At 42.1% G+C, this 26,832-nt stretch overlaps 1 protein-coding gene across 3 annotated transcripts in view; it reads right to left on the bottom strand.

Annotated features, from left to right (window-relative positions):
- The window catches only part of spg11 (SPG11 vesicle trafficking associated, spatacsin), a 165,635-nt gene that overhangs the window by 7,541 nt on the left and 131,262 nt on the right, over positions 1 to 26,832 (bottom strand). The window contains exons 29-36 of one of the 3 annotated variants that reach the window (XM_084334705.1): positions 26,191 to 26,405; positions 17,752 to 18,511; positions 13,250 to 13,380; positions 11,985 to 12,192; positions 8,662 to 8,799; positions 7,175 to 7,305; positions 4,866 to 4,973; positions 1,250 to 1,418 (exon numbers count right to left, since the gene is read on the bottom strand). In XM_084334705.1, the coding sequence (XP_084190831.1) occupies positions 1,250 to 1,418; positions 4,866 to 4,973; positions 7,175 to 7,305; positions 8,662 to 8,799; positions 11,985 to 12,192; positions 13,250 to 13,380; positions 17,752 to 18,511; positions 26,191 to 26,405 (1,860 nt within the window). Of the gene's footprint in view, positions 1 to 1,249; positions 1,419 to 4,865; positions 4,974 to 7,174; positions 7,306 to 8,661; positions 8,800 to 11,560; positions 11,596 to 11,984; positions 12,193 to 13,249; positions 13,381 to 17,751; positions 18,512 to 26,190; positions 26,406 to 26,832 lie in introns of those variants that run through there. The other 2 variants (XM_084334706.1, XM_084334707.1) reach the window with 2 other exon arrangements.

Below are 26,832 nucleotides of genomic sequence, written 5' to 3'. Positions count from 1 at the left end.
GTATTGAATTTAAAGGAAACTTAACCCAAACAACAATGGTGTTTTATTTTGCACACAAAAGAATATGAGTATGTGTGTCGGTGATGTCATCGGAGGACACTGAATCCTTATGTTGTGTTAATTATAGGTAAATGAAATTATGCAATGAAAAATTGTAATAGGGATTATTATTCACTGATCTGAAATGTACATGTACAAAAGGCTTTGACAAAAAGGCTTGGACAATTTAGGTGCCTATCCCTTTAATATGTACGTTATCTGGTTATAGGAGATAAGGTATGTACCTTGGGAGTTGGGAGTGTTGCAGTCTTGAGAATCAATCAAGTTGAAGTTCAGCGTGCTCCACGTTAGTTTGATAACTTAACGGTTACAATAAAAGTGTCATGTGTCTCTGTAGAATTCCACCTTGCCTTGTTTACGCAAAACTATAATATTTATGGCATAACAGCATGGATACAATCTGTATTACAATATTATTTCCAATATTAACCTAAAATCTATAATTTCCAATGCATTACATTTAGGTAAAAAAGGAAAATAGATTTTCTGCGTTTTTTGCCTTTTCTGTCCTGAAATAGAATCAAGATGTGTTTGAATCTTAAAAATAACAATTGTACTGAATTCCTTGGGTCAAAATTGGGAAAATATTTACATTTTTCTCTATGTTTTCTTCTTTTTCAGGTTCTGGTTCAGGATAGGTGTAATAAATGGTTAAAAATAAAACCTGTGGGACATTATTTCAACCTGTTACCTGGCAGAATCTTAAAATAGATACTTCAAGGATTAAGAAAAAAAAATATTCTGAAAATAAATCCACCCTATGCACGTGGAACTATGTTCCCATCCAGTATCCTACCCCTGGTTATAACAGTAGTATCCTGGTTATAAACATGGTATCCTATCCCTGACCAACTGTATTACTATTTTTTCCGTAGTAATTTGTATGATATTTGGCATCATACCTTCGTATGGATATGTTATTCTCATTGTGTCTTATAAGTACACCTTTTAACATAAGAGACAAAACAAGATGTTCATTCCTTTATTGTACTGTATCAAGATAAGTTAAATCCCAAATTGACTACAGTGACTGTCAAAGTTAAAGCCCATATCACAGGTCTATTTTTAATGTATACATAAGTTATTGAAAAGTCCTACACATTGTCAGCAGCTGTTCCCCCTCTCCTCCATACACTGCCATCACATTAGCCTAGTGTGTCACATCTGTTATCTCATAGTCATAGCTCACCCCAGGGTTGTGACTCAATGATTTTCAGCTGTGTGCGGGCGGCGAGCTCGTGATTTTCACCGATCTCTCGGCGCATGCTGAAGCACAGCGCCACCATGTTGTACTTCTCGCTGTCGCCGGGCAGACATCGCTTGATGTAGTCCAGCAGAGCAGTCTTCAAGCAGGAGTTCTGCAAACAAACATGTTGAGTTTTATTAGATGCCAAGCATCTCATTCAGTCTTTCCTTCAAGAGGGATTGATTGATTGATTGAAAATGTTATTAACAGATTGCAGAATGGGTACAATACAGTACGGCTCAATACACATAATTGTTAAGGGGATGCAGACCAGAGAAAGACTGTTGTCTTGTTTACATCAGGGTCCCCCATTTTCAATTCATAATGGGAGAGGGAGAGAATAATTATGATTGTTGCTAATATGTCCTAATAAAGACCATGCTTTAAATTTGTAGTTACTTTGGAATTGGATCGATATTTTTTAAGTAGAAAGTCCTATACGGTTCAATGTGTAATGAGATGCAGCCCAGTAGTAATGGATAAAACTGGGGAGAGTGTTGAGAAATCCCTTTTGGTTGCCCCAAACAATAGCTTAACTCACACCTAAGTGAAAACCAAGGCTACGGCCCCAGGCCCCCCACCCCTCTCTACACTTAACTCATTGGACCTCATTCATGAACGCACTTACGAAAAAGAAATTTCTTCTTAATTTAACTCGACTTACAAAGTTTCCGGAACAATTCTGGCATTCATGAACGGTTTCTTATCTGGGATTCGTTCTTAGCTAAGAACAGGATTTAAGAATGCAGAAAGGCAGTCGTAGGTAGGCTAGATTGGTGTGCGCCCTTGTTCTTAAGGGCTTCATTTGTGAGAAATCATTGGTGATTCTCTAATGATTGGCATTCACATCGATTCTACAGATATCCTCGGATTTAAATAATTATAATAATAATAATAATAATAAATACGAGAATATCTGTATCATTAACAATTATGTTTTACATTTACATAGTCATGATTCAACAAGGCATCGTGATGTCCTGAAATAAATAAAAGCACTACACAAACACTGGAAATGAATAAATAAATAAATGTATAAGAACTAAACTCAATCGAGTGGATATAATGTAGCTATAGTGGAATAGAATGGACACATCTACATTCTGCTCTCAGCACATCCCATTCCTTTCATGTACAGTAGGCTATATATTTGCCTTTTTGTATTAATAGTCCATATACAATCTTGTTTGTTATTTTCTTATTGTTGGTTTAATTAATTGTACCTTGCTTAGTGTGCACATTGTTAGAGCCAGTGGTATGATGTTGCATGTGACAAATAAAACCTTTAACTTGCACGTGGACTTGAACATCCATCATGTAAATTGAACCATGCCATCCGATAATCAGTGATCAATCACGCTATTTAAAAGGGAGGGGAGGAGGGAGCAGAGAGCGATGAGTACCTAGTGGGACACTTCAGGTTTCCTGTCCTAATGGAGCTGTGCAATGCCTTGGTGCGAGCACTGAGGAGCCTGACCCTCAAACCCTGTGTCACCACACGTCCAGGTACTGTCCACCTTGGGCTTTTTAGGCTCTGGGGAATTCCAGAGGGAGCTAATGTAGGAGACAGTGTGGGTATATCACAGCCATCCATCACCCGCGGCCAGCGAGTCGTGGATGGAATCATATAACTGGCCACACAATACATCCAATTCCCACATACTGAATAATGACTTGTTTTATTAGGAGATTGTGGATATGCCCTGACCCTCTGGTTGATGAACCCCACTCACCAACCCCCAGACGGAGCAGGAGGTGGCCTACAATGAGTGCACTTGTTCCACCATTGAGCGCAGCATTCGACTGCTGAAAACACGCTGGATATGTTTGGACACAGCAGCTGACACACCTCAGACAACCCTGAGCCCGCTGTTCCTCCTCCAGTGGCCAGCATCTCTCTCCTGTGTTTTGCGATTCTTTTTTTAGACTCAGCTACTGTGTACTCCTCTACTGATACCATGTTAACCGTATTGACACAACTAATATATATATTTATTCTTACCGTGTATATATATACACATCTGTCTGAATATAATCCCTTTTACATATCCTCTGTAGAACGCCTTCGGGATCTTGGGTGTCATGCCGAACTTCTTCAGCCTCCTGAGGTGGTAGAGGCGTTGTTGGGTCTTCTTTACCACATGAGTTGTGTGGACGTCCCAGGTGAGTTTGTCGGTGATGTGGACACTGAGAAACTTAAAGCTGCCGACTCTCTCCACTGCAGCCCCGTCGATGGTGATGGGGTCCAGCTTCTCTCCCCCTCTCCTGTAGTCTATGACCAGCTCTTTAGTTTTTTCCACATTGAGGGAGAGGTTGTTCTCCTGGCACCACTTTGCCAGGTTGTCAACCTCTCTCCAGCTACCAGCTACTAGACAGCTACCACACCTGCTTATATGCCAAGCAGAGGGGTGTGGTCCTGTCCCTGATAGGGGCATTGAGTAAAACAGTCATGTCTCGACTACTGCAATGCACTGCTCGCTGGTCTACCGACCACCGCCACAAAGCCTCTTCAACTCATCCAAAATGCAAAAAAAACACTAACCTTACTCTCCTATACTACCATGCACTCCTCCTACTATACTAATATGTATTATGTATATGCACTCAATACTGCAGCACCCAAGTTTCAGCACTGTTTGATGAAAAGTGTTACCTGCAAATTTTGTAGCCTTCCTGCTGACTTGTCGTACAGAACTTGAGTGGTTCAATCAACCCCGCTTAGGGTCTCATTGAGTCATGGTGTCCTACTCAATCAACCCTGCTATCAGAAGGTCTCATTGAGTCATGTTGTCCTACTCAATCAACCCTGCTATCAGAAGGTCTCATTGAGTCATGGTGTCCTACTCAATCAACCCTGCTATCAGAAGGTCTCAACACAGGTCTCCGGCCTGTGCTTTATTTAGCTCCAACTATTTTATAAACCTATGCATTTAAAATCATCTTACATCAATATTGTGCTATCAGAACAGTATTATGTTTGTAGATGAAATAAATCAGCTTGTAGCCATAGCACAGCAGTGTAGGTTTGGTTTTAACTTTGGTAGGGACACCTAATAATATGCAAGTGTATGAAGTGCACAAGCAGACATTTTTGCACTGCTTTGAGCATAAATAATGTTTTTTGAGCTGCAAAGAACATCAGATGATCCTGATAATAGGATGCTGCCAGGTTCTTGATGCAGCTGTCAACCTACACTTTTGCAATAGATAAAAAGGCTCAGTTTTGCATGACTGGTGATGTTGTGAATTATAATATTAAAACTACAGTTTTCACTCTGCAATGTTTTTGGTATGTCCCTATATAAAACTACGCCTATGCCATAGCATGTTTGTTTTGTGTGAGTGTGTGCATATATGCGTGTGTGTATGTATGTGCGAGTATGTGTATGTCTGTGTGTATGTCAGTGAGTGAGTGAGTGAGTGAGTGAGTGAGTGAGTGAGTGAGTGAGTGAGTGAGTGAGTGAGTGAGTGAGTGAGTGAGTGAGTGAGTGAGTGAGTGAGTGAGTGAGTGAGTGTGTGTGTGTGTGTGTGTGTGTGTGTGTGTGTATCCTGGTCTTACCGATTCCACCTTCTTCCTGAGCAGCATTTCAAAATGGTGGTTCTGATTGAGCAGATCAAAGATGTAGGTCATGTCGTTGTATCTGCCAATGCCTGTCAGGAGACGCACCTGAAGGAACAACAAACACTATCATTACACACTGGGTCACTCTGAAACAGTGCTGGGCCACATAGAGGAAAATAACTATCATCATGATATTAAGAAGGACCTTTTTCATAACAATATAATTACAACATCCGATCCTTGTCTGAACACTCCATACCAATCATATGGAAGTCCTCCATCATTTGCCCAGTCCCTAAGAAAGGTAACCCCACCTGCAATAATGACTACCGCCCTGTAGCTTTAACATATCTGGTGATGAAGAGCTTTGAAAGGCTCATTCTACCTCAGCTACAGAGGGAGGTTAGTGGGTACACAGATCCACTCCAGTTTGCATACAAGCAGCAGAGAGGTGTGGATGATGCAATGATAGCCCTGCTGCATCACACCTACACACAGCTGGAGAAACCCAAGTCCTTTGTCAGGATGGTATGCATGGACTTCTCAAGTGCATTCAACACTGTGCAACCTCATCTGATGGGACAGAAACTCCTCCGGATGAATGTCAACCCCCACCTCATACTGCTCATTCTCTCCTTCCTCACAAATAGACACCAGACCGTTAGATTCAACGGCAACTACAGCTCCAACAGAACTGTATCCACCGGGGCACCACAGGGATCTGTCATCTCACCAGTCCTGTTCACTCTGTATACCGACCACTGTAGCAGCTCAGACCCTGAGATGCTTTTCATCAAATACTCTGATGACACAGTCATCGTTGACACAACCAACTCAAATGACCGCATCATTGGAGAAATGAACAGGTTCGCAGAGTGGTGTAAGAACAACTTCCTGGACCTAAACCCCAGCAAAACGAAGGAAATGCTGGTGGAATTCAGGCATGACCCCACAACTCCCCCGGCTCTGGAGATAAATGGCCAGACAATAGAGCGCGTTGAGGAGTACAAATATCTTGGCACCACCATCGACCATAAGCTCACCTTCAAGACCAACGCAGATAACATCCACTCTAAGTGCCAACAGCGACTGTTCTTCCTCAGGAAGATGAGGAAGCTTCAGGTCCGACCATCAATCCTGCAGGCTTTCTACAACTCCTTTGTGGAATCGATAATGTCCTTTAACATCACATCATGGTTTGGAGTGATGCGTGCTATCAACCGGAAACCTCTCGACAGGGTCGTTAAGATCAGCGGAAAGATCAATGGGAAGGACCAGGAGCCACTCAGCAGCATCCACAAGAAATGGACAGGTAAAAAGGCCTCCCAAATAGTTGAGGACAACACACACACCCTTCACAAACGAATGCCCTCAGGCCGTCGATACAGAGCAACATTGAACAAAAGGGGCTTAGGTAGCTTCGTGCCAACCGCCATCAGACTGCTGAACACCTAGGTCTGGTGGAGGCCGTATGTGACTGTATGTTTGTTTTTTAACCACTGCACAAATGAAGTTCCGAAAGGAAAATAAAGTAATTTGAAGTTGAAGTTGAAAATCACCTTAGATAATCCAATCAATGTTCATAATATCGGACTGCTATGGTAACGGCAAGTGTGATTCAGTTATCAAAATGAAACTACATTTCAATTACATTTCTCAAACAAAACAAAAAATCCGACTTGATTTTTACTTTTTAGACAACAAATATATATATATTATAATATCGTGGGATTTAATAAATGTAAATAAATTAACTTTTTTCTTTTCATGTCAACGTTCACACGCACAATATATGCTTACCTAGGATTTGACTTGATTCAACAACAAAGCAGTCGGAGCAATGGCAAGCCGAAAACTGTCGAAATTGTAGTTATTTGAAGTTTGGATTATTTTTTTTCACGACTCGGGTAGGTAAATTAAATTTCTTGAGACTAAAGTACAGAAAAAAGGTACCGTTGGGTACCGGTATCGATTCACAGGTACCAGTACCGGTATCGGTTCAAATGTGAAAGGTACCCATCCCTAGTAAGAAGTAAGTAATGACTAAACTGAACATCAATACAAACACACTGTAGTCCTGAGTGACAGTAGAACAATGCTGTTCTACAGACTTGTATTAATTACAAGGTTAAGTCTACCTCTAATTCAAAACAACTTTATTTGGCATGAACTACCAAAGTAGTTATTTCCAAAGAAACCTGAAGCTACGGGGCAGATGCCCGTAGTTATTTCCATCAATAAACCTGTAAATCAATCAAATGTAACAGTAAGAACTATGGGCTCTGCTGAACTCAGTGGGACCTCACCAGCAGGCCGTGTTCGCTGTGGGCCAGGTGAGTGTGGCTGAGGTGCCGAGCCGCCTGTAGCACCCTGACAATACCCTCCATGTTACAGGTCAGACTGAAGCAGTCGTGGGAAAGAATCAACAGTTCCACAGCTGGAGGAGAGGGAGACAGAACGAGAAGGATTACTTATTCACCTCATACACTTTGACACCATCTTTATTTATTAGATCACTGAACACATTTCAATGAGCATATGACTGGTTCACTTCCCTATATATATAGAACAAGACTAGGCTTGCCTGGTACCAGGATACAACCTTGTATTGAGTGGAATCTTTTGTTTTGTTTTTAAACAATTAAGACTCAGTGATGCCATCAGGTATGAAGTAAGGCAGCTACATTGACAATGAATTAGAGACTGACCTGTAGAATGTGTGTGAGTGTGAATGAGTCTTTATATAAAATTTGCTTTATACTAGTAAAGTGTCCTCGGGTGTGTAGTTCCATAGTAGGTATTTATAGCCATGTTAGACTTTATTTTGGCAATGGGAGTGGGTTTCTTCATTGAGCGCTTATCCTTATCATTAGGGCACAAATATATTTGATTATAAAAATAAATTAGTAGATACAGTATATCTGTATACAGATATAGATATATGTATATACAGTGTGTACATTGTTATTGTACAGTGTTATATGAATAAATTACCACCATCCTATATCACCCCACATCTTGTTTTACCAGATATCACCTCCCCAATAAACTACTTCAACCTGTTTGGAAGAAAATGCAATATATTTAATCTGTAAGGTAAGTGAATGATCTCTGCAGAACGGTTGAACCCAACAGATCTGATTTAGCATGCATCCTGCTGACTCAAGCTTGGCACTGCTAGATGAATAACACCACTTAATAAGAATTCTTGGTAAATATCAATGGTGGGTGCCTTGTTGCCAATGTGCATATTCATAGATCATTGCGTTCTCAATGAGGGTAAAGGTCTAGAGGTGCTGCTATGCTGCTAATATATACAAATTGTTATTCAACATAGAAATGTTTGGGGGTTTTAAAAGAGTACTTTGTCTTACAAATGACATTGTGCTGAGCTAGGCAAGTGATCCATATCCACTTCCATTCATGTGTGCTAAGCTAGGCTATACAGTAGCTTACAGAGAGGAATCCATCGTGTTGTCTGACTCTGGAGAACACAATAAACATAATAACATAATGTTGATGTATTCCTTGAATACACATGTGTCAAACTCATGTCCTGTGGGCCAAATAAAAAGTACAAATAACCTGATGGAATAGTACTAGTAAAATATGTTTATCTATTTATTAGTTTTATTCAGTGAGAGTTCAGGTTGTGTGTGTGTAGGTGTGTGTGTGTGTGTGTGTGTGTGTGTGTGTGTGTGTGTGTGTGTGTGTGTGTGTGTGTGTGTGTGTGTGTGTGTGTGCGCGTGCGCGTGTGTGTGTGTGTGTGAATGCGTGTGTGAGTGTAACCTACTGCAGCCTAGTTCACTCAGTGGTACAGTGGAGATGTGGTCCAGCAGCTTGATGCCTACTAGGTTGGGGTCACCACACAGTTTGGCCAACTGGAGGAAGCCCTCTCTACCCTCTGCTGGGCTGTACATCTGCTTCTCTGCTGTGGGGACGGACGGACGGGGACACACACATGAAGTCAGTAGTTCAAACAGCAATTTCAAACAGGACAGCTTAGCCAGCCAATATGGCTTAAGGCAACACCAGCCAAGCTTGATGTTACAGACATGGTTGAAAAAAGATAATGAACATATTAATAAGCGATGTACAAGCAATTTTTTTATTTGGTTACCATCAAATGTTTTTGCCACTGAAACAGAAAGCTCACTCTGATATCCTGCAAGCTGTGGAGCATGGAGAGGGACATCTATGGATCTCAGGGAATGTATTCCCAGTGTTAGAAATATTGTGTCTGTTACTAGGCTTGAGTAAATTGTAATGAACCAAAGGAGAATAGCAATTTTCTTTATTATTATTATAATCTTTTTCATCTTTGACGGTGAATAACACCATGCTAACACAGAGACCCAGGGCTTTCGAATTTCATAAAACTACACTATCCAGCTCACGCCAGCCCCTGTCAAAATTGGAGCCATCTGGCGTGAAATAACTTTTGAATGTTATTTTTCGTATTATTATAATATATATATATTTTTTTTATCTTTGACGGTGAATAACACCATGCTAACATTTACTAGACGTAAAAATTGCCACTGAGCTCATTCAGCACCTTCTTGAGATCAAGTGTACTAAAGATCTAAGCAAATTAATAAAGGGTAGATGATTTAGAGGGGGTTTTGTAGATACAGTACTGCATTTTGCCATCCGGACACCGGAATTTGAAATATGAATAGCAGGCATATAAATTACCTTATTATGGCCAAATCATACATCTATGGATTGGGCCAAATCTCCTCTTTCCAATGACAGAGTTAAATCTGAATTGAGTCAGGTGCCCGTTACAGGGCAGCAAATACCGTGAATGAAATCTACTGTAAGTACAGTTACTTTTGTATAATGTCATTAGCTCCGCCATTTTCACCGGATTGCAATGTTTTTATTTTTTTGACATTCACAGAAAGGTAAAGAAACAATATACGTTGTATTATATGGCAATAATGTTCAGGTTTGTTCGACCTGTGAGATATAATCATGAAAATAACGTCAATATTTTTAAATCAATATTTTATTTTTTCGCCATGGCATTCATAGTTCATCCAGCCAACCTCCGACCCTGCAGCGGGACCCTGAATGAGATTGCAACGCCTCAATACCGCCACCTGGTGGATGGTCTGGCGAGTTACACTCTCAAAACCGGAAGTTGTGATCGGTGCGTCGAGGAAATCCCTCCGGCAGTAATATCTTGCTACGGGACTACAGACAAACACTGGCGTGCATTTGGATCGCTTCCATAACGCAATAATCTATATGATTTCGGCGTTTATTGCACATTATAACCGGAAATGGATCTAGGCGATCGGCGTCAAATAATTGGGATATTTTTCTTCCAGTCTCATCGGCGAACGGTAAGAGGACAGTAACGTTATTTTCAGCCCGATTGTGCGTTTCTTTGTTTGCAAACAGTCTGATCAATATATCAACCCATACTACATAAAGCCGTTACTGACGATAAAGGAATTATAGACGACCCCCACCCCCCCTTTCCTCCACGCATGATGAAGCATAATGTATCCCGATCATATACATTTGAATTTTTTAATATAGCATGTATAGGAAAGAAACGGCAATCGATAATCTATCATATGCGTTTGGGCCTATAACTAGCGTTTTTGGAATTATAGCAGAAAAGATTAAAAACATACTTATATTCAAGACGGTATTAACACAACAATGTATGAATGAAAAAATATAACGTTCCCACATCCGGAACGATAGATAATCGATGTTGAATGGGCCATAGTAATGTCAATATAGAATAAAATTAAAAAAGTTATAGCCCTGCAAAGAAGGTAAACATCTCAAGTCAAGTCAAGTCAAGTCAAGTCAAGTCAAGAGTTTTAATTGTCACGGCATACAAGTATACAATGAAATGCGGGTGGTCTTGCCCGCGACGATGTGCAATACAGTGGTACAACATATAATAGAATCCAATAAAAATACAGTGGTACAACATATAATAGAATCCAATAAAAAAACAACAGTGCAATAAACAGGTAACATGGTGTGACATCTCGGTATCTGTACATAGTATTTACAGAGCTTATAGGACATGCTAGGTAGCTTTAGTAGTGCAATACACTGTTCCTGTTGTTATACTAATTTAAAGTGGCCTTTCCTCTTGGCCATAAGTGTGCGTGTGTGCGGCATGAGTGTTAAAGTGGCTGCTAGTGTGTGAGCGTGCTCAGCATGCGTGTCGTGTGTGTGCTTGTGTGTGGATAGTTCAGTTTCTGTGGCTCTCAATGTTCATTGTTCAAGGCTCTGATGGCCTGGGGGAAGAAGCTGAGCCTAAGCCTCTCCGTCCTAGTAGCTGGGGTTCGCAGGCGTCTGCCTGACCTCAGCAGCTGGAACAGGCTGTTATTGGGGTGGTGGGGGTCTTTCATTATTCTGCAGGCTCTGGATTTGCACCTCTTGTTGTATAGAACCTGCAGGGTAGGTAGCGCAATACCCGTGGTACGCTCGGCTGAGCGCACCACTCTCTGTAGGGCCTTCTTGTCCTGTGCCGTGCTGTTTCCATACCAGGCAGTGATGTTTCCGGTCAAGATGCTCTCTACAGCTCCTGAGTAGAAGGACTGGAGTATCTTCCCCGATACTCTGAACTTCCTTAACTGTCTCAGGTGGTAGAGGCGCTGCTTCTCCATAGGCTTTCAACGGTGGCAGACTGGGTACTTTGATGGGTACAATGGCTGGCAGTCAATGTGTTAATACAGACTGTATTGATCTATTTATTTATGAAATATAAAATAATTAGCGACTAAACTGATGCAAATAAGGTCTCAATTCTTGTCCTCTTAAACCTAAGCGCAGCGTTTGACACAATTGACCATGATATCCTAATTAATCATCTGGAAAGATTAGTTGATCTTTCTGACTAAACAGGGTTCAGTTTAATACTGTGTCACACACATTATCATGCAGACAAAATTATAAACATCGATTGGATTATCAAACATGCGATTCTCCATACCTAAGCAGATATTGTGACATACGTACTGTATATATACATTGCAAAAGTCCTTTTGAATATTGTATTATAAATCCCCCCCCCCGCCCCCCCCCCACCCCCCATATCGCCCAGCTCTAAATAATACACTAATAAAACTGTCTCACCACCAGGGTGTGGCTCGTGGGTGGCAGCCAGCAAGTCTTTGACTACGGCGGTGGAGACTAGCTGGGCCACAGTGTCTGGTTGCAGGCCCTGGATGCTGATGAAGGCTTGGGCCTTCTTATAGCGCTCTGGCTGCTGGGAGAGCAGCACCTTGCTCAGCACCGCCTGGGGCTCCTCTGCAGAGATCTCACTGAAAGAACACTGCAACTCCTGGGGAGTAAAGGATTAAATCAAGAGTCAAGACATTTGCCATTTTGATCAGCAATAATACTATGGAAGACTAGCACCTTGTGGCTGTTAGGGGTAACCGCACCATGTTTAAACATGGCAGATAAAAGAAAATGGCAGCAAAAAAGGAATTTCTTAAACTTAACTTTGGGCATGCCACCCCACCTACCCAACCTCCTCCAATGTACAGTTTCTTCCCCCTCAAATGTATATACAGTACTCTCTTTCTAGACTATTTTTGTACTCAAACAGTACTGTATATTTGTAGATCTGGTATGTCATAAATGTCTAGATGTAACAGTACTGTCTATCTGTATGTCATGTATGTCATATATGTTATGATGAATTGAAAATGGGGGACCCTGATGTAAACAAGACGAAAGTCTTTCTCTGGTCTGCATCCCCTTAACAATTGTGTGTATTGAGCTGTACTGTATTGTACCCATTCTGCAATCTGTTAATACAATTTTCAATCAATCAAAGCAGTACTTAAAAAAGAAAAACTGGGGGGTGGCGGGTGGCGGGTGGGATTAGACGGCTGGATAGCTACCTAATCTTTATGTGAAACATACTGTTAGATCATATTCACTGTTTACAAACCTTGTGCAATGCTAGCGACCATAATGCCTGCTAGCGTAACATTAGCTTTCTGAAAAGTCTACTATGATGAATCCCTGCATTGTATGATTTTGAAAAACCTTTGTAGAAGACAACTTGTAGAGACAAACATTCACCTAACATTCAGTCACACAATGCATAACTACATGTATTCTCAAAGAGGATATGGCAAAGACACAATTATTATAGTTTTTCTTTTCTTTTTCAGACATATTTCTATCCCATTTATTTCCATGAATGGTATGAATTCTTGTCATGACTTGCTGACAGCTCAGACCTAGCTAGCTTGCTGGCTACTGGCTGGGCTAGCTGTTTCAGCATGTGAAATCAGAGAAATCATCAGTTGTGATTGGTCTACGTTTGTGACATACAGACAAACAAAAAGATGGACGGATAGTCTGAGAAAACATTGTTGATATACCTTGGAGAGCTCATAGAGGCTGAGGACCTGCTTGCAATAACTCTTGCCGTGGCGACAGTTGTCCATGAGCATCTGGAGCTGACTCACCACTTGGTCCTCTGGGGTGGAGGACACACTGCTTAAACTGGCAGCTGCAGAGACAAACCAAGCTGGACGTTATTCACAAAAGCAAGGGAGAGGAGGGTTTATTATGTAACAAGGTGATGCAAAGATGCAAAGCATTCTCACATAGATTGAACTGGTCTTTCATGAACTGCTATGCCTGTGAGCCGCCACAAGGGGCAGAGTGGCTGGAGTGAGTGAGTGAATTAGTGCACTGCAACCCTGCCCAAGCCCGACGGGGTCCTACCCGACCCGACGGGTTCGGGCTGGGTAGGGCTTTATTTTTAAATAAATAATTCGGGCTCGGCCGGGCCGGGCACCGCCGTTTTTTTTTTTTTTTTTTTCGCTTTTTTTCTTCTTCATATAACTAGGGTTATAGGATAACCTTCGTTTTCCTTAAGATTTGTTTTCTCTTTTGCGCAAGCTGTCATCAGATAAACATTTGGATGTAATTACCGCAGCGCGCAGGGAGAACTCAGAGGAGAACTCGAGGGAGAACAGTGATGACCCTCAGGTGGATTGATGAACAAATGAACCGGACCAAAGTGGCATTGGTTGTGTTGGAACATAGCCAGTTGGCGAACGTTTTAATTTGTTCTTGGATGTATGTAGCCGGTTGGCGAAGTTTTGTTAACGTTGTTCAACGCGTTGCTGACGTCAACAGCGAAGTGGTGAGTCTGATGTTTATTATTTGCTGGGTGCTGCTGCCCTGTTTTGTTGTGCTTTCATTATGTTGCTCTGCTCGAAATCTGATTTCTGTTTTCTGTTTGTTTGTATAGTGACTGAGTAGGCTATTGTGTCGTGTGTGTGTGTGTGTGTGTGTGTGTGTGTGTGTGTGTGTGTGTGTGTGTGTGTGTGTGTCAAAGAAGATTCTATAGCCTTCAATACGTTTTACGAGGCTGTCTAATAAGCGAGCACTGGGACGGCATTCTAATAAGAGCGAAACAGGCTATGTAAATGCTTCTTAGTTTTCAGCGTGATATGCGTTATTTAGGCAGACCTATTGGACATTTTCGTTTTTGTTTATTTATTAAGTTCATATAAAACCGTGTTTCGAATATTTAAAAAAAATAAAAAAAAATAAAAAAAAATTATAATAATAATAATAATTCTTTTTTCAGGTTTTCACGCGGGCTAGGGCTTAAAATATTATTTACAGTCGGGCTTATTTTCGGGCAGGGCCTGAAGTTCACAGGCTCGGGCTGGGCACGGGCTTTATTTCAAGGCCCTTGCAGACCACTAGAGTGAATGAGTGAGTGAGTGAGTGAGTGAGTGATTGATTTTGGAGGTCTATGAGGTGCGAGTGAGTGATTTTGACGGTCTATGAGGTGCTTTGCATAAAAAAAAAATGCAGAAGAGTTGAAAATATCTTTCTCTGTCTATAAAGTGTTGTTTACAGTAGTTGCTTGTAAAATGTCTTAACACTTTGAGTGCCAGCCACGAGAAATCTCGTTAGTTCATGCCATGCGTTGAGTGCCAAGAACGAGAAATCTCGTTATTTAATCGTTATTTTTTTATTATCGATTTCCATTCATTTTTCATCAATCTAGCCTCACGTTACCAGTGGGGATCTGTCTGAGCTCGAACAGGAAAAATACTGCCCCCTATCGTCTCTCTGGATGGTATTGCACCCATTGGATTGGACTGAATGAAATGGATGGGAAAAAAATAGTCCGGAATCCACATTTCACTTGTCAGGCATGTAACCGGAGACGATCCCAGTCATTGCCCACCCTCAGAACAGCGTGGAATATGTGTTTCCACTACCCAGCGTTGGATCAATAAACGCGACAACGTGTTTTGTGTATTCCAGTAAAGCGCGATTCCTGCATATTTTTTTTTATTTTTTATTATTTTGGAAGATCATGTATTAGGATGTATTACATTCGGTCTTGTGGCTTATCCTGGGCTGTAGTGTACCTCGGAGTCCACTAGTTGGAGCTGTGGTGGAACTGGACTCATCGATTATATGGTAGACAGATCTTCTGATCAAAATAGGTTTTTTTAATAGTAAAAACAATTAATACAAATGACATGCAAGTTAAATGAGCTTTGGCTGAAAGGAGTGCTCTCCTCTGGCCAGCTAGGAGACACTGAAGAAGAGGTGGAGACAATTGATCTTAAAGGGGACATGCATTGCTATTCCTTTCACTATTTGGGCAACTTTACACAATTCCTGTGAGTCTATGGAACACATCTGTAAAAAATATATATTTTAGTATTTTTAATCAAGTACTCTAAAGCAGCATTTTTCCACTTCAAGATGTCAAGCTGTTTTGTGCTGGGCTCCGTCCATAAGCGCTTAGAGGGATTGAGGGGGATACTAATTAATTTCGCCGCGGGGGGCATAATCCCACGGGACAATGCATTGGTAACTTGTTTCAAATGACAATATATACCCCTGTGAATATTATTGCACGGATCGGAATACGGGGGCGCGCGTGGGAGTCAAAGATATTTTTACAGTGATATGCAAGTGGAGAAGCCCCATCCCCGCGCTGCGCAGTGTGTGTGTGTAAATGCGTGTGTGTTTCCCAGAGAGAAGCTCGTGTCCCTCTCTCTCTCTCTCTCTCTCTCTCCCTCTCCATCTCTCTCTCGCCCTCTCTCTCGCTCGCTCGTTCTCGGCTGTCTCTGTCGGCACCCTCGCACGTCAACACGTTTGAGGAAGTAATTCCACTTTCTCTGTTGTTGAGCGAATTGTTGATTGTGGGCGGTGACTATAACCAGTGCCTTACTCACGTCAGCAAAACAGTCTAATCAGAATGGCTTAGGCGGCGGTTACACCTTTCGTTTCATTTTCGTTTCATTGTCATACGAGTTTCGCCGCGACGCGGCAGCCTCGAGTCACACTTTCGTTTTTGTCACCTGGGCACAGTGATGTAGTACACTGCCAAAGCAGTAGGTGGCAGTAGGTGGCGAACATGAAGGCAATTTCAACCAATCATAACTTGAATGTGCCAATACACTTCCTGGAAGCTCCAGCAAAGAAAATGTCAACAAGGCAGGCGCCTATGCCGTGCCACCATCTTGCCTATTTACTCAATGCAGCAATTCTTTTTCAGCAAAGCCTAATAAAAGTGCAATAAACAAAACGGATACATTCACTGTGTGTTCTGCCTGTCATTTGTTGATGAAACAAAACTAACATCAACACAAGTGACCACCAAGAGCGGATAGTTTAGTCTAAAAAAAGATCGGTAGCATTGTTAGCTGCATGCTAACGTCAATGGAATTTGCCATTATAACAGTATAGCATTGTGGCTAGAAGCTAACGTTAGCTCACGCTACTTAGCCAGCACCAAACTGATGATATCGGGAGCTATCAGTGGTTAGATAACATTAGAGACAACGCTGTGTGTATTAAACAAAGGTAAATAGATGACTGTTTTGTTTAATGCTTGTTAAGTTGAAAGAGGAGCTTTGAGCTAACAGGGTTTGATGGCTAACACTAGCTCATGTTATCCAGTGGCAGTGCCAATCGGTAATGCTAGCAGAATGAATGGATGTAAACTTTATTTAACATATTGCATATGGGTACAATACAATACGGCTCAATACAAACAATTGTTAAGGGAATGCAGACTGTTGTAGCTTGGACTGGGGTCCTTATAACAATAACTTGACAACACATAGTAGCTGCAGCTATTTGGTTTGGGACAGCTCTGCTGTCACCGGAAGGGCACGCAGATGGTATCTACTGCGCATGGGCGTTTTCGCAACAACGGCTCCGTGCTGACTACACGGCTGTTGTCGGCGCGTTTTTTAGGGGTTCTCCAAAACACAAACACAATTTAGTGTTTCAGCCGTATCCGCCAAAAAACGCATTTCTGTGTAATAGGGACATCAAACGTATTCAAAAACGTATAAAAACGAGCCACAAAAACACTAGTCTAACCATGGCCTTAGTTGAGTGAGGGAGGATCTCGTGAACTCGAGACTAGACTGATGAGTCTAAATGAGAATTAGAGAGAGACACAGACCCCATTGATATAAACCCCCATTGCTAGGAAACAATGCTAAACACTGGAAAAGGCCATTTATAAGACACCTTTAAGTAGAGAGAGGGGTGGGGGCTGTAGCCATTGGCCTCTCAGCTACGTGTGAATTAAGCTATTGTTTGGGGCAACCAAAAGGGGTTCCTCAACAGAGCCATATGTTTGAATTTAAGCCAGTTGGCAGGTTCTATTATTTCTGGTCCAGCATTAATATACATGTTATTTTAGGACAACTAACATATGTTACATTACAGAGTTTGAGTATTCCAGAGGAGTAGTTATTTAGACAGGTATACTTCCATACAAAGACGATTGAATAAGTTACATCCGCTGTAACTGATTACATTTCAGAAGTAACTTCCTCAATCCTGTGTGTATGTCAAGAGAACAAAAGGGGATGCTTACAGCTAGCAGAGCACATCTTGGGTGGGTCATGTGATGTGGCGTCCTGCAGGTCAGCAGCGTTTAACTCCCCGGAGGCGAGGCCGCGGCAACGAAGCACCACCCACATGTCATGGTGGTAGAGGGAGAAGTAGTGACATGCACGGCTGGCCTCGTGAATACAACCCTCGTCCAACAGCTGGTCCACAAGAGCTGCTAGTGCCCTCTGCTCCTCCGCCTCAAGCGCCGATTCACCTCCTCCCTCCTCGTCATGTGTGGAACAGGGCAGGCCTTCCAGACTCAGATACTTCATCTGGTTGAGTGCAGGAATCTTTAGAAAGGAAAATTCCTTGGCCATCGCTTCGTATGAGTTCACTTCTGGAGCGACGGCGGTGGTGGGGGGGAGTGGCGGGGCGAACATGCTCTCTCTGTCAATGGCGGCGAGAAGGACATGCTGGCGAACACGTCCAGCCCACAACCGCTTCTCCAGGTCCTCCAGGCGGACCACCGGAACTGTGGTGAGGAAGGAGAGCCAGTGGCCGGCGAGGCTGTAGAGGAGGCACCTCTCCTGGACGCTCAGTAGCTCCGTCTGAGAAGCAGTGCCGCTGCCTCCTTGGAGAGATTCCACAGCAGCGGTTGCTTGGGACCGGAAGAACTCAGAGGCCGCTTCCGGATTCGTGCTGTTGGCCCTGAACTGGTTGTGACATTTCCTCCAAAAGGTTACATGACTGTCCCTCCTCTCCCACTGATGCTTGGTCCTTTGTGTTTTCAAGTCCTGAAGTAACTGGATGAAATGAAATTCAATCGTTTTTTTTAGATGGGAAGCACCTCACTCATTCAGTCATTCACCCATACTGTTAGCCACTCTGGGAATTTGTGTAAGACCAGTTCAAATGGTGACATTGTGTGTCCTAGTTTTGTAAGGAGAGTAGGCAGAGTATTTAGCTGAGTATTTAGTATTTAGCTGGAGCCATGCTGTGGCCTGTCTGGCACACAGTGAGTGTCTCCATTGTGTTTAGAACCTGGCCAAACCTAGCTGGACCATGGCTGAGACAACCACCTTTCACAACCTCATGGTCTATCATGGTTTAGCTTGTGTACCACAGTTGTTGGTGTCGATTTTGAAAGGTTGCCTAGCAACTGGAAACCCAAACCCAACCATACTATACCATGCTAGACCATGGCTAGCACCAGCCAGGCTGAACATAGTTACAAGGCACTATGGACACTAGGGGTAATAACCTGACCAGCTATGGGTTATGAACTATTTGTCTACCTATTCAGCCAACCAATCATATAACCATGATGGAACTACGTTACTTTTACTTTTGACTTTACTTTTTATTACTACGTTACTATGACATTTTGAAGAGGCTAATATGCCATCTAAGCACTTTCTGAACCTAACCTAACCATGTCTTAACTCACTTAAATATTGAAAATCACTGCATTTATTACCATGGAACAGAGCCACTAGTGGTTAGAAATGGAAGACTTTAGTTGAATTAACGCAAGTTCAAATGAAATGTACGTTTATTATTCTTATTAAACGTAACAGATGGGATGAACAATTCCTTGACATAAAGTGCATTAGGGGGGGGGGGTAATTGAACATACAAATTATTTTGATATGACTGAAGACATGACATCCGACACATGGCAGTAGCACATGGAAACTCCACACCAGTAACACCAGTGACATTCCTGTATAAATGAGCCACATAAAATCATCACTGGTGTTACAGTCATTAAGCTCTACTTGTTGTGAATTCATCAAGTTAGTTATTACTAGTAAAAGTAACATACGGCCTGACTGGCCTCAGCAGGTGCAGGTCAGACTTCAAAAGTCACTTGTGTGAAAGGAAGAAGGCAAACACTCACAAACAAGTGTTTTAAGTGTTAATTAAAAAATAAAAGCAATAGAAAAAGTTGTTACATTATCCAGAAAAGGTTGTTACATTACCACCATTGTATATCAGAGTCTCTGCTGTTTTACAGTCCGTCAAGAACACTTTACGGTAGGTCCACTGAAGCAAGTCTAATTGTCCCTAAAGTCCCCCACAGAAAAATGGCAGAATCAGCCTTCTTCTATTACGCACCGAAACTGTGGAACACTCGACCCAAAGAAATGAGAAAGATGGGCTCAGTGGACCTTTTTAAACAGTATCTGAAAACACATTTTTAATATGGCTTTTTTTTTTTTTATAACTTTCTTTTTGTTGTTTTTCACAATGAGCAAACAATCACAAACAACAAGACATAACAAAAACACAATCCCGGGCTGCATTATTAGTGTCACTTTTCAAGAATATACTTTTCACATGCTGAGTTCTCAATTCTCTTACTTTCCCTATAGGTATGGTGAATATTCTTTACTTTAATCTTGTTGATACCAGAGACGCGTGATCGCTTTCTTACTTGCTGCTAAAAATATTTTTATCAAATATCTGTCTCCTCCTACCAATTCCTCAGGTAAGTTACCCAGGTACAAATAGGAGAAGGTCTCCGGTATCTTAAAATTCAATATAACCTGCATGGTGGAGTGGACATCTTGCCAATAACGTTGAATACCTGGACAATTCCAAAAGATATGAGAGTGGTTTGCCTCCCTCTGGCCGCACTGTCTACAACATGGTTGCTCTATGCCTACTTGTCGGGATTTGATTTTGGGAGTTATGAAGAATCTAGTCAAGTTTTTCCAGCAGAATTCTCTCCATGTTTTTGAATTAGTCAAGCTACATTGAGTTCTGCACATGTTCTCCCATTCGTCTTCAGTTATTTCAATGTTTGATTCATTTTCCCAATTTGTCTTAATGTAACTTGTGGAGTCAGTTCTGGCCTGAACAAAGCTATTATATAATTTTGACACAGTTTTACTCATCTTGTCTTTGTATGCCTGAATGAATATCTGAATAACACTGTCTATTGGGGTATTGGGCTCAGATACCTTTACCTCTTTTAGAAAGTACTGGCGTAGTTGTAGGTATCTGAAGAAGTCGTGTTTATCCAAACCGTATGCATCTTTCAAGGTTTGAAAGCTCACAAGTTCTCCATTCTCTACCATTGTGCTGAATGAGGTAATACCTCGGAGAGCCCATTCCTTAAATGTTTGATCATACATTCTTGGTTTAAATCCTAAATCGAAGGCAAACCACCTCAAGATCCTAATCCTTTTTTCTAACTTGAATTGTTTCACAATTTTTAACCATGTCTGTAGGGTGTGTACAATAAATGGGTTTAAGTTTCTATATATGGTCTTGGCCTGCTGTCTATCACCAATTACTGTCTGGAGTAGTATATAAATTGATTTCACTTCAATGTCCTTCCACTTCGCTTCGTAGTCCCTTTCACACCAACAGACCAAAGGTCTTATTTGTGCTGCATACCGGTAATAATACTCCTTGTTGTGAAGGATCAGATTAAACCGAATATATATATTTATTTATGGATATATATTTAATAGTATTTGTATATCGTTTGATATCCCTTGTATATTCCTTGTACATATACACTGAATATCCCTTTAGTCTACTAACAGCCCATAATAGTTTCATTCTCTCATTGGACAAGAACTTGGCGCCAGCAGCCAAGCCCCTTGGTTCAAGTTCAATCGTGCCGACGAACATGTCGTTACTAGCCCGGTTCCGCGTAGGAATACGTCTGGCGAAATACGAATGGTACTATTTGTTCACAGCGCATATATATATGGCGCAAGTAAAGTAGAATTTTCTCTTTTTAGTCCCTTAGCCCTTAGTTCTTTACCCTCCAACCTAGTGGCAAGACGTTAAGCCTCACCCACGATACACGTGTGGTGCAGTATGGTCAACTTGGCCTCAGAATGGCATTGAGACATCGTGTGGATTAATAGTTGAATTGTCATAGTTTGGCACTATACCGTCGAGTGGGACGTATTTCTATTAAGTTAATAATAGTCTATTATGTATGGTGCATCGTTCGGTTAGAGTTATACAGTGAGTAGTACCCCCATCGTTTCCTCGCGTTATCTAGAGTCTTAACCAGGCTGGGCAGACCACGTGTGGTGCTTTCATCCGAGGAGTTCTGGGCTAGGACGAGTGGACCTGCACATTGGATTACCTTACCCGGACGACGGCGAGCCCTACACGGCTTGGATTATCTACTTGCTTTGGGTGCTTTGATTTATGCCATGGATAACAGCCAACACTGGTGAGTGTTGGAACTACCCCCCGAGAGGAGTCCAGGTGAGACGGCGCTCTACCCCGAGTGAGGTCGCCTCACCACTCTTCGTTGTGGACCGGCAGCTACCGTCTACAAGAGGGCCCAACTGTATTCATCTGTGGACCAAGGTTCTGTGGGCACCGTGTTCAGCACTCTGAATTCTCCCAAGAAATCGTTGGCCAGATGGGATATCGCCGGCGGCTCTCCTAACCCCCCCCCCCCCCCCCCCCTACTGACTTACAACCAGCAGGACCCCCCTTTAGTATATCCAGCTATAATCATTAAGTACCATCGCTATAGTTCCCTAAAGAACCAGGTTGTATACTTGCTTCCTGCGTAACCAGAGATTGGACATTCAATGTTGATTTGCCTACGAATACTCATTTGCCTTACAAGTGCATTCAAATCATAAATGTCATTAAGTGAACGTTGTATATACCCTTTGCTATATATTAAATATTCGACTTATACATTTGTGTGGACTTGGTTTCATGGTGGGAAAGTGTTCATCATATCTATATCATGTACTGTGTGGCCAGTAGTTAAAGTACATAAAGCGGTAGTGGTTTAATGATACCATACTTATCAATACAGTCAGGGAATTGTACCCCTCAGTTACACTCCTTCAGATTTGGGAGAGACATGCCTCCCTTCTCTTTAGGGAGTTGGAGTGTCCGGAACCTAATTCTCGGTTTTTCCCCGCTCCATATGAATCTAGAAATCATCCTGTCCCACTCGTTAAACTGTTTAGCAGGGATTTCCACCGGCACGGACTGGAAAAGATATAGCAGTCTAGGGACTACGTTCATTTTTACTGAGTCTATTCTGGAGGTGAAATCCAGGGGGGCTAATGAGCATCTTTCTATATATTTTTTTATTTGTGTGTTTAGGGGCTGGTAATTTGCTTCATATAATTTAGTTAAGTCCTTAGTCAGCCTTACTCCCAGATATTTTATGGACTTCATGTTCCAATTTAAATTGTAATTTTCTTTTATTTCTCTTGGGGGGATATAGTTATATGTAAGTATCTGTGATTTTCCTATATTTAGTTTGTATCCCGAATGTTGACCATAGGTTTCAATAAGGTCCATTAGTCTAGGGAGGCTCAGACTAGGGTTTTTTAAGTAAATTAAGACATCATCCGCGTATAATGCTATCTCATGCTCTGTTTCTTTTATATTAATACCTGTTATATTGGGGTCTTCCCTAATTGCTTGGCTAGCGGTTCAATGAAAATCGCGAACAGGGCGGGGCTACATGGACATCCTTGGCGTGTACCGCGTTCTAGGGCGATCGGATTTGTTAATCGACCGTTTACTTTTATTCTCGCTGTGGGTCTTGTATATAGTGTTTTAAAACACCTAATTGAATCTTCCTTGAATCCTAACCTTTCTAGTACCAAGAATAAATAGTCCCAGCTCACACAATCAAGCGCTTTTTCCGCATCCAGACTTAATAAGGCCGAATAAACGTTGGTTTGTTTAATCTGATTCATAATATGTAGTGTTCGTCTTAAGTTATCCTGGGTTTGGCGACCAGATATAAATCCAGTTTGGTCCGTGTTTATTAGGTCTGGCAAAAACTGTTCTAATCTTTTCGTGATAATGGAGGCGTACAGCTTATAATCCAAATTAAGGATCGATATTGGTCTAAACGAACTACATAATTCCTTATCTTTACCCTCCTTGGGAAGTACTGTTATAGTCGCCTCCCTCCAGGAGGGAGGGGGGATGCCCTTTATTTTTATTTTTTTATTGGTCTTTTTCCCCCTCCATTTTCCGCCGATTTTCTCCCATCCCAATGTTAGTCGTATGCCAATTCCCAGTCCCTTCCTGGATCATCTGGGAGAGTGGAGGCTACCACGTGCTTCCTCCGACACACGTCCAGCCAATCACCGCTTCTTTTCACCTGGCAGCGCGGATTCTCATTGAGAGGGCGTAGCGTGTGGGAGGACCACACTATCCCCCTCACGTCCAATCCGCGCTTAGCAGGCGCCCCGACCGAACTGTAGGAGTCGCTGTTTACAACGACCCGGACCCACCCCGCCAGCTTCTCCCACCCTCTGATACAGCCAATTGTATCAGTGCAGACGGCCAGCCAAGCTGGTGACAACCCCGGAGCTGTGAGGACCCTGATGGAAACAAGACAAACGTCTTTCTCAGGTCTGCATCCCCTTAACAATTGTATGTATTGAGCCGTACTGTATTGTACCCATTCTGCAATCTGTTAAATAAAGTTTTCATTCATTCATTCATTCATGAGCTGGATTCGAACAGGCAAATCCAGCTCAGCTCCGGGGCTGGTGACGAACGCAATCTCCGCTCGGCCACCTAACCGCCCCGGGGGATGCCCTTTCTAAGAGTGTAGTTAAATGAGGCCACCAGCAATGGCATGATCTCCTGGCGAAATTTTAATATGGCTTTTAACTGGATTTAGTATATTCGTTTTGTTTTAATCATTTTATTTAACTCTTATTGTTTCTACTTATTGTATTGCTTGTGTTACAAAGGGTCAGATTAAACCGAATATATATATTTATTGCTTGAGATCCCTTGTATAATATTTGTATATCGTTTGATATCCCTTGTATATTCTTTGTATATATACACGGAATATCCCTTTACCTGGGTACAAACCAGACCATAATATTCGCTCTCCTATTGGACAGCGACCCCTAGGCGCCAACGACCATACCCCCAACGGCAAGTTCAAAGGCAACGCCAAGGCATGTCTCAACATGTCCAGGTTTGCACAGTAATACGAGACAGAACTGAGGTTGGCACTAGATAATTCACCTTACGTATAAATACGGCGCAGGTGGAAACAGCAGCAATTCGTTCATTACTAGTAAAGCCTTCACCACGAGACAACGTGCAGTGAAGTGGGCAACTTTGCCTCTGAATAGAGCCTTGAGAACCGCGTGCGAATAGATTGCTAAAGTGTCAGAGTTTAACGCAGTACCGTTGAGTTCGACTTATTCTAATGTGAAGTAATAGTCTATCATTTATAGTGTATCGTGCGGCTACCGTTCTTCAGTGACCAGCATTACCACCGGTTCGTCGTGTATATAGCTAGTGCACTTATCCAGGCTGGGCGGCCTAAACTCGTGCCCCCACCCGAGGAGTCCTAGACGAGAACCGTTGGATATGTACACCGGAGAACCTACACCGGCGACTGCAGAACCTTTTCTGGTTGGATTATATTGCTTTGGTACCGTGACTGCTGGAGCAGAGAACCGTCTACCCCACTATCGTGTGGGATCTACCCCCCGTGAGGAGCATCACTCGAGCCCGCCTCTAGGAAGAGGCTGGCTAGCTTTCATCCATGCTGTCGAGCATACTGGATTATAGCTGTTGCTTTGTCTACCGATCAAGGGAGTACTGCACTGGCTCCTGTATCTGGAGCCTCGTTATTCCGCGTTGACCCAGACTTTGCACCCGAACATTCCTCTACCCTGCCGGCCTTACACCCGGAGGGAACCCCCCAGTGTCTCCAGCTGGTACTAGTGTGCCTTATGTAATTGCTATGCCACAGGTGGCGTCAGTTTAGACCCATCTTACTATTCTCATTGACTTACGCTCTTGACCTACTTTACGTGTGTTCTTCGCCTTACAAGCGCGAGTATAATTCTCAATCTGTAACCTAACGTTGCTTGCTCTGATAATAATAAATACCCTCCAAATAGAACTTTATGTGTCATTGCCGTATTCTTGTGTGGGTGTTCACCATATATATTCATGTACTGTATGGCCAGTAATTAAAGTACATAACTAAGTAGTGGTTTAATATACCATACTCTCAATACAGTCAGGGAATTGTACCCCTCAGTTACAGCTTGTGATATGCAATTTGTTTACTGAGTCATGCATTTTATTATTCATGTGTACATTTTATTTTTTGTGTTGTCAAAGCACTCTGGGCTGCTTTCTATTGCATGAAGGGTGCTTTATAAATAAAGTTTATTATTATTATTATAATTATAATTATAATTATAATTATAATTATAATTATTATTATTATTATTATTATTATTATTATTATTATTATTATTATTATTATTATTATTATACCTGGTTGGACTATTATTACACTTGTCTTTCTGTGGGAGAAACTCCAGGGACATTCTGGATGAAAGCACTTGACTAGGCGAAGGAAAAGGGACACAGGGACAGGTCGGCTGAAGTTGCACGGTTTTATCCAGACTGTCTGGAGCCAAAAGGTTATCATTGTTTACAGTAAACGAGTGTATACACAGCCCTTGCTCACCTCGCTGATGACCAGGCTGTCTATAGGCAGTCCTGCCAGCTCAGCCACCTGTCTAGCCTGAGTGAACAGCCCAGCAGCCTGCAGCTGCTCCATCATGCTATGGCATCCTGCCTGCAGTGCGTCAGACGAATAGCTCTCCAAAAGCCGAAGAGAGAGACACACAGGGGTGTCCTGGAGAACCTGGCTCAGCTGACTCAGCTTCTTGAAGTCTGGACCTAAGAGTAAGAACATGTGCATTATGAATTGACACTCCAATGACTTTCATTCAGCCCCTAAACCTAAAATAGCCTCTTGTCTTTGTTTTTTGTGGAGTTCGACCAGTGTAGGAAAGGTTCTGGTTTTGGGACACTTTGTGAGTTTAATCCACAATGAAAATCATGTCCATGTCATGTAGGGTTGAGTGGTTTTATCATGTAGTGCTGCTGGTTTATTATGCAACATTATGCAACCGTTTGTTCTACAGTTAAATGAAACCTGCAGTATGGACACTGTACAGTATGTGGCTCTTTAAAAAAATATGCTTCATCAATGTGGCTCCTGAGTTGGACAAGTCTGAGTATCACTTAAAAGTGGCAATTCACCAATTAGGGTTTGGTGAGTAATGACACGTACTGTATATCACATATATCCCCAAAAGATCCT

The sequence above is a fragment of the Notolepis coatsorum genome (assembly GCF_963971535.1).
Source record: "Notolepis coatsorum genome assembly, chromosome: 18".
Taxonomy (NCBI): Eukaryota; Metazoa; Chordata; class Actinopteri; order Aulopiformes; family Paralepididae; genus Notolepis; species Notolepis coatsorum.
Note: the sequence above shows the minus strand (reverse complement) of the source record. Positions and strands in the feature narration are given on the sequence as shown.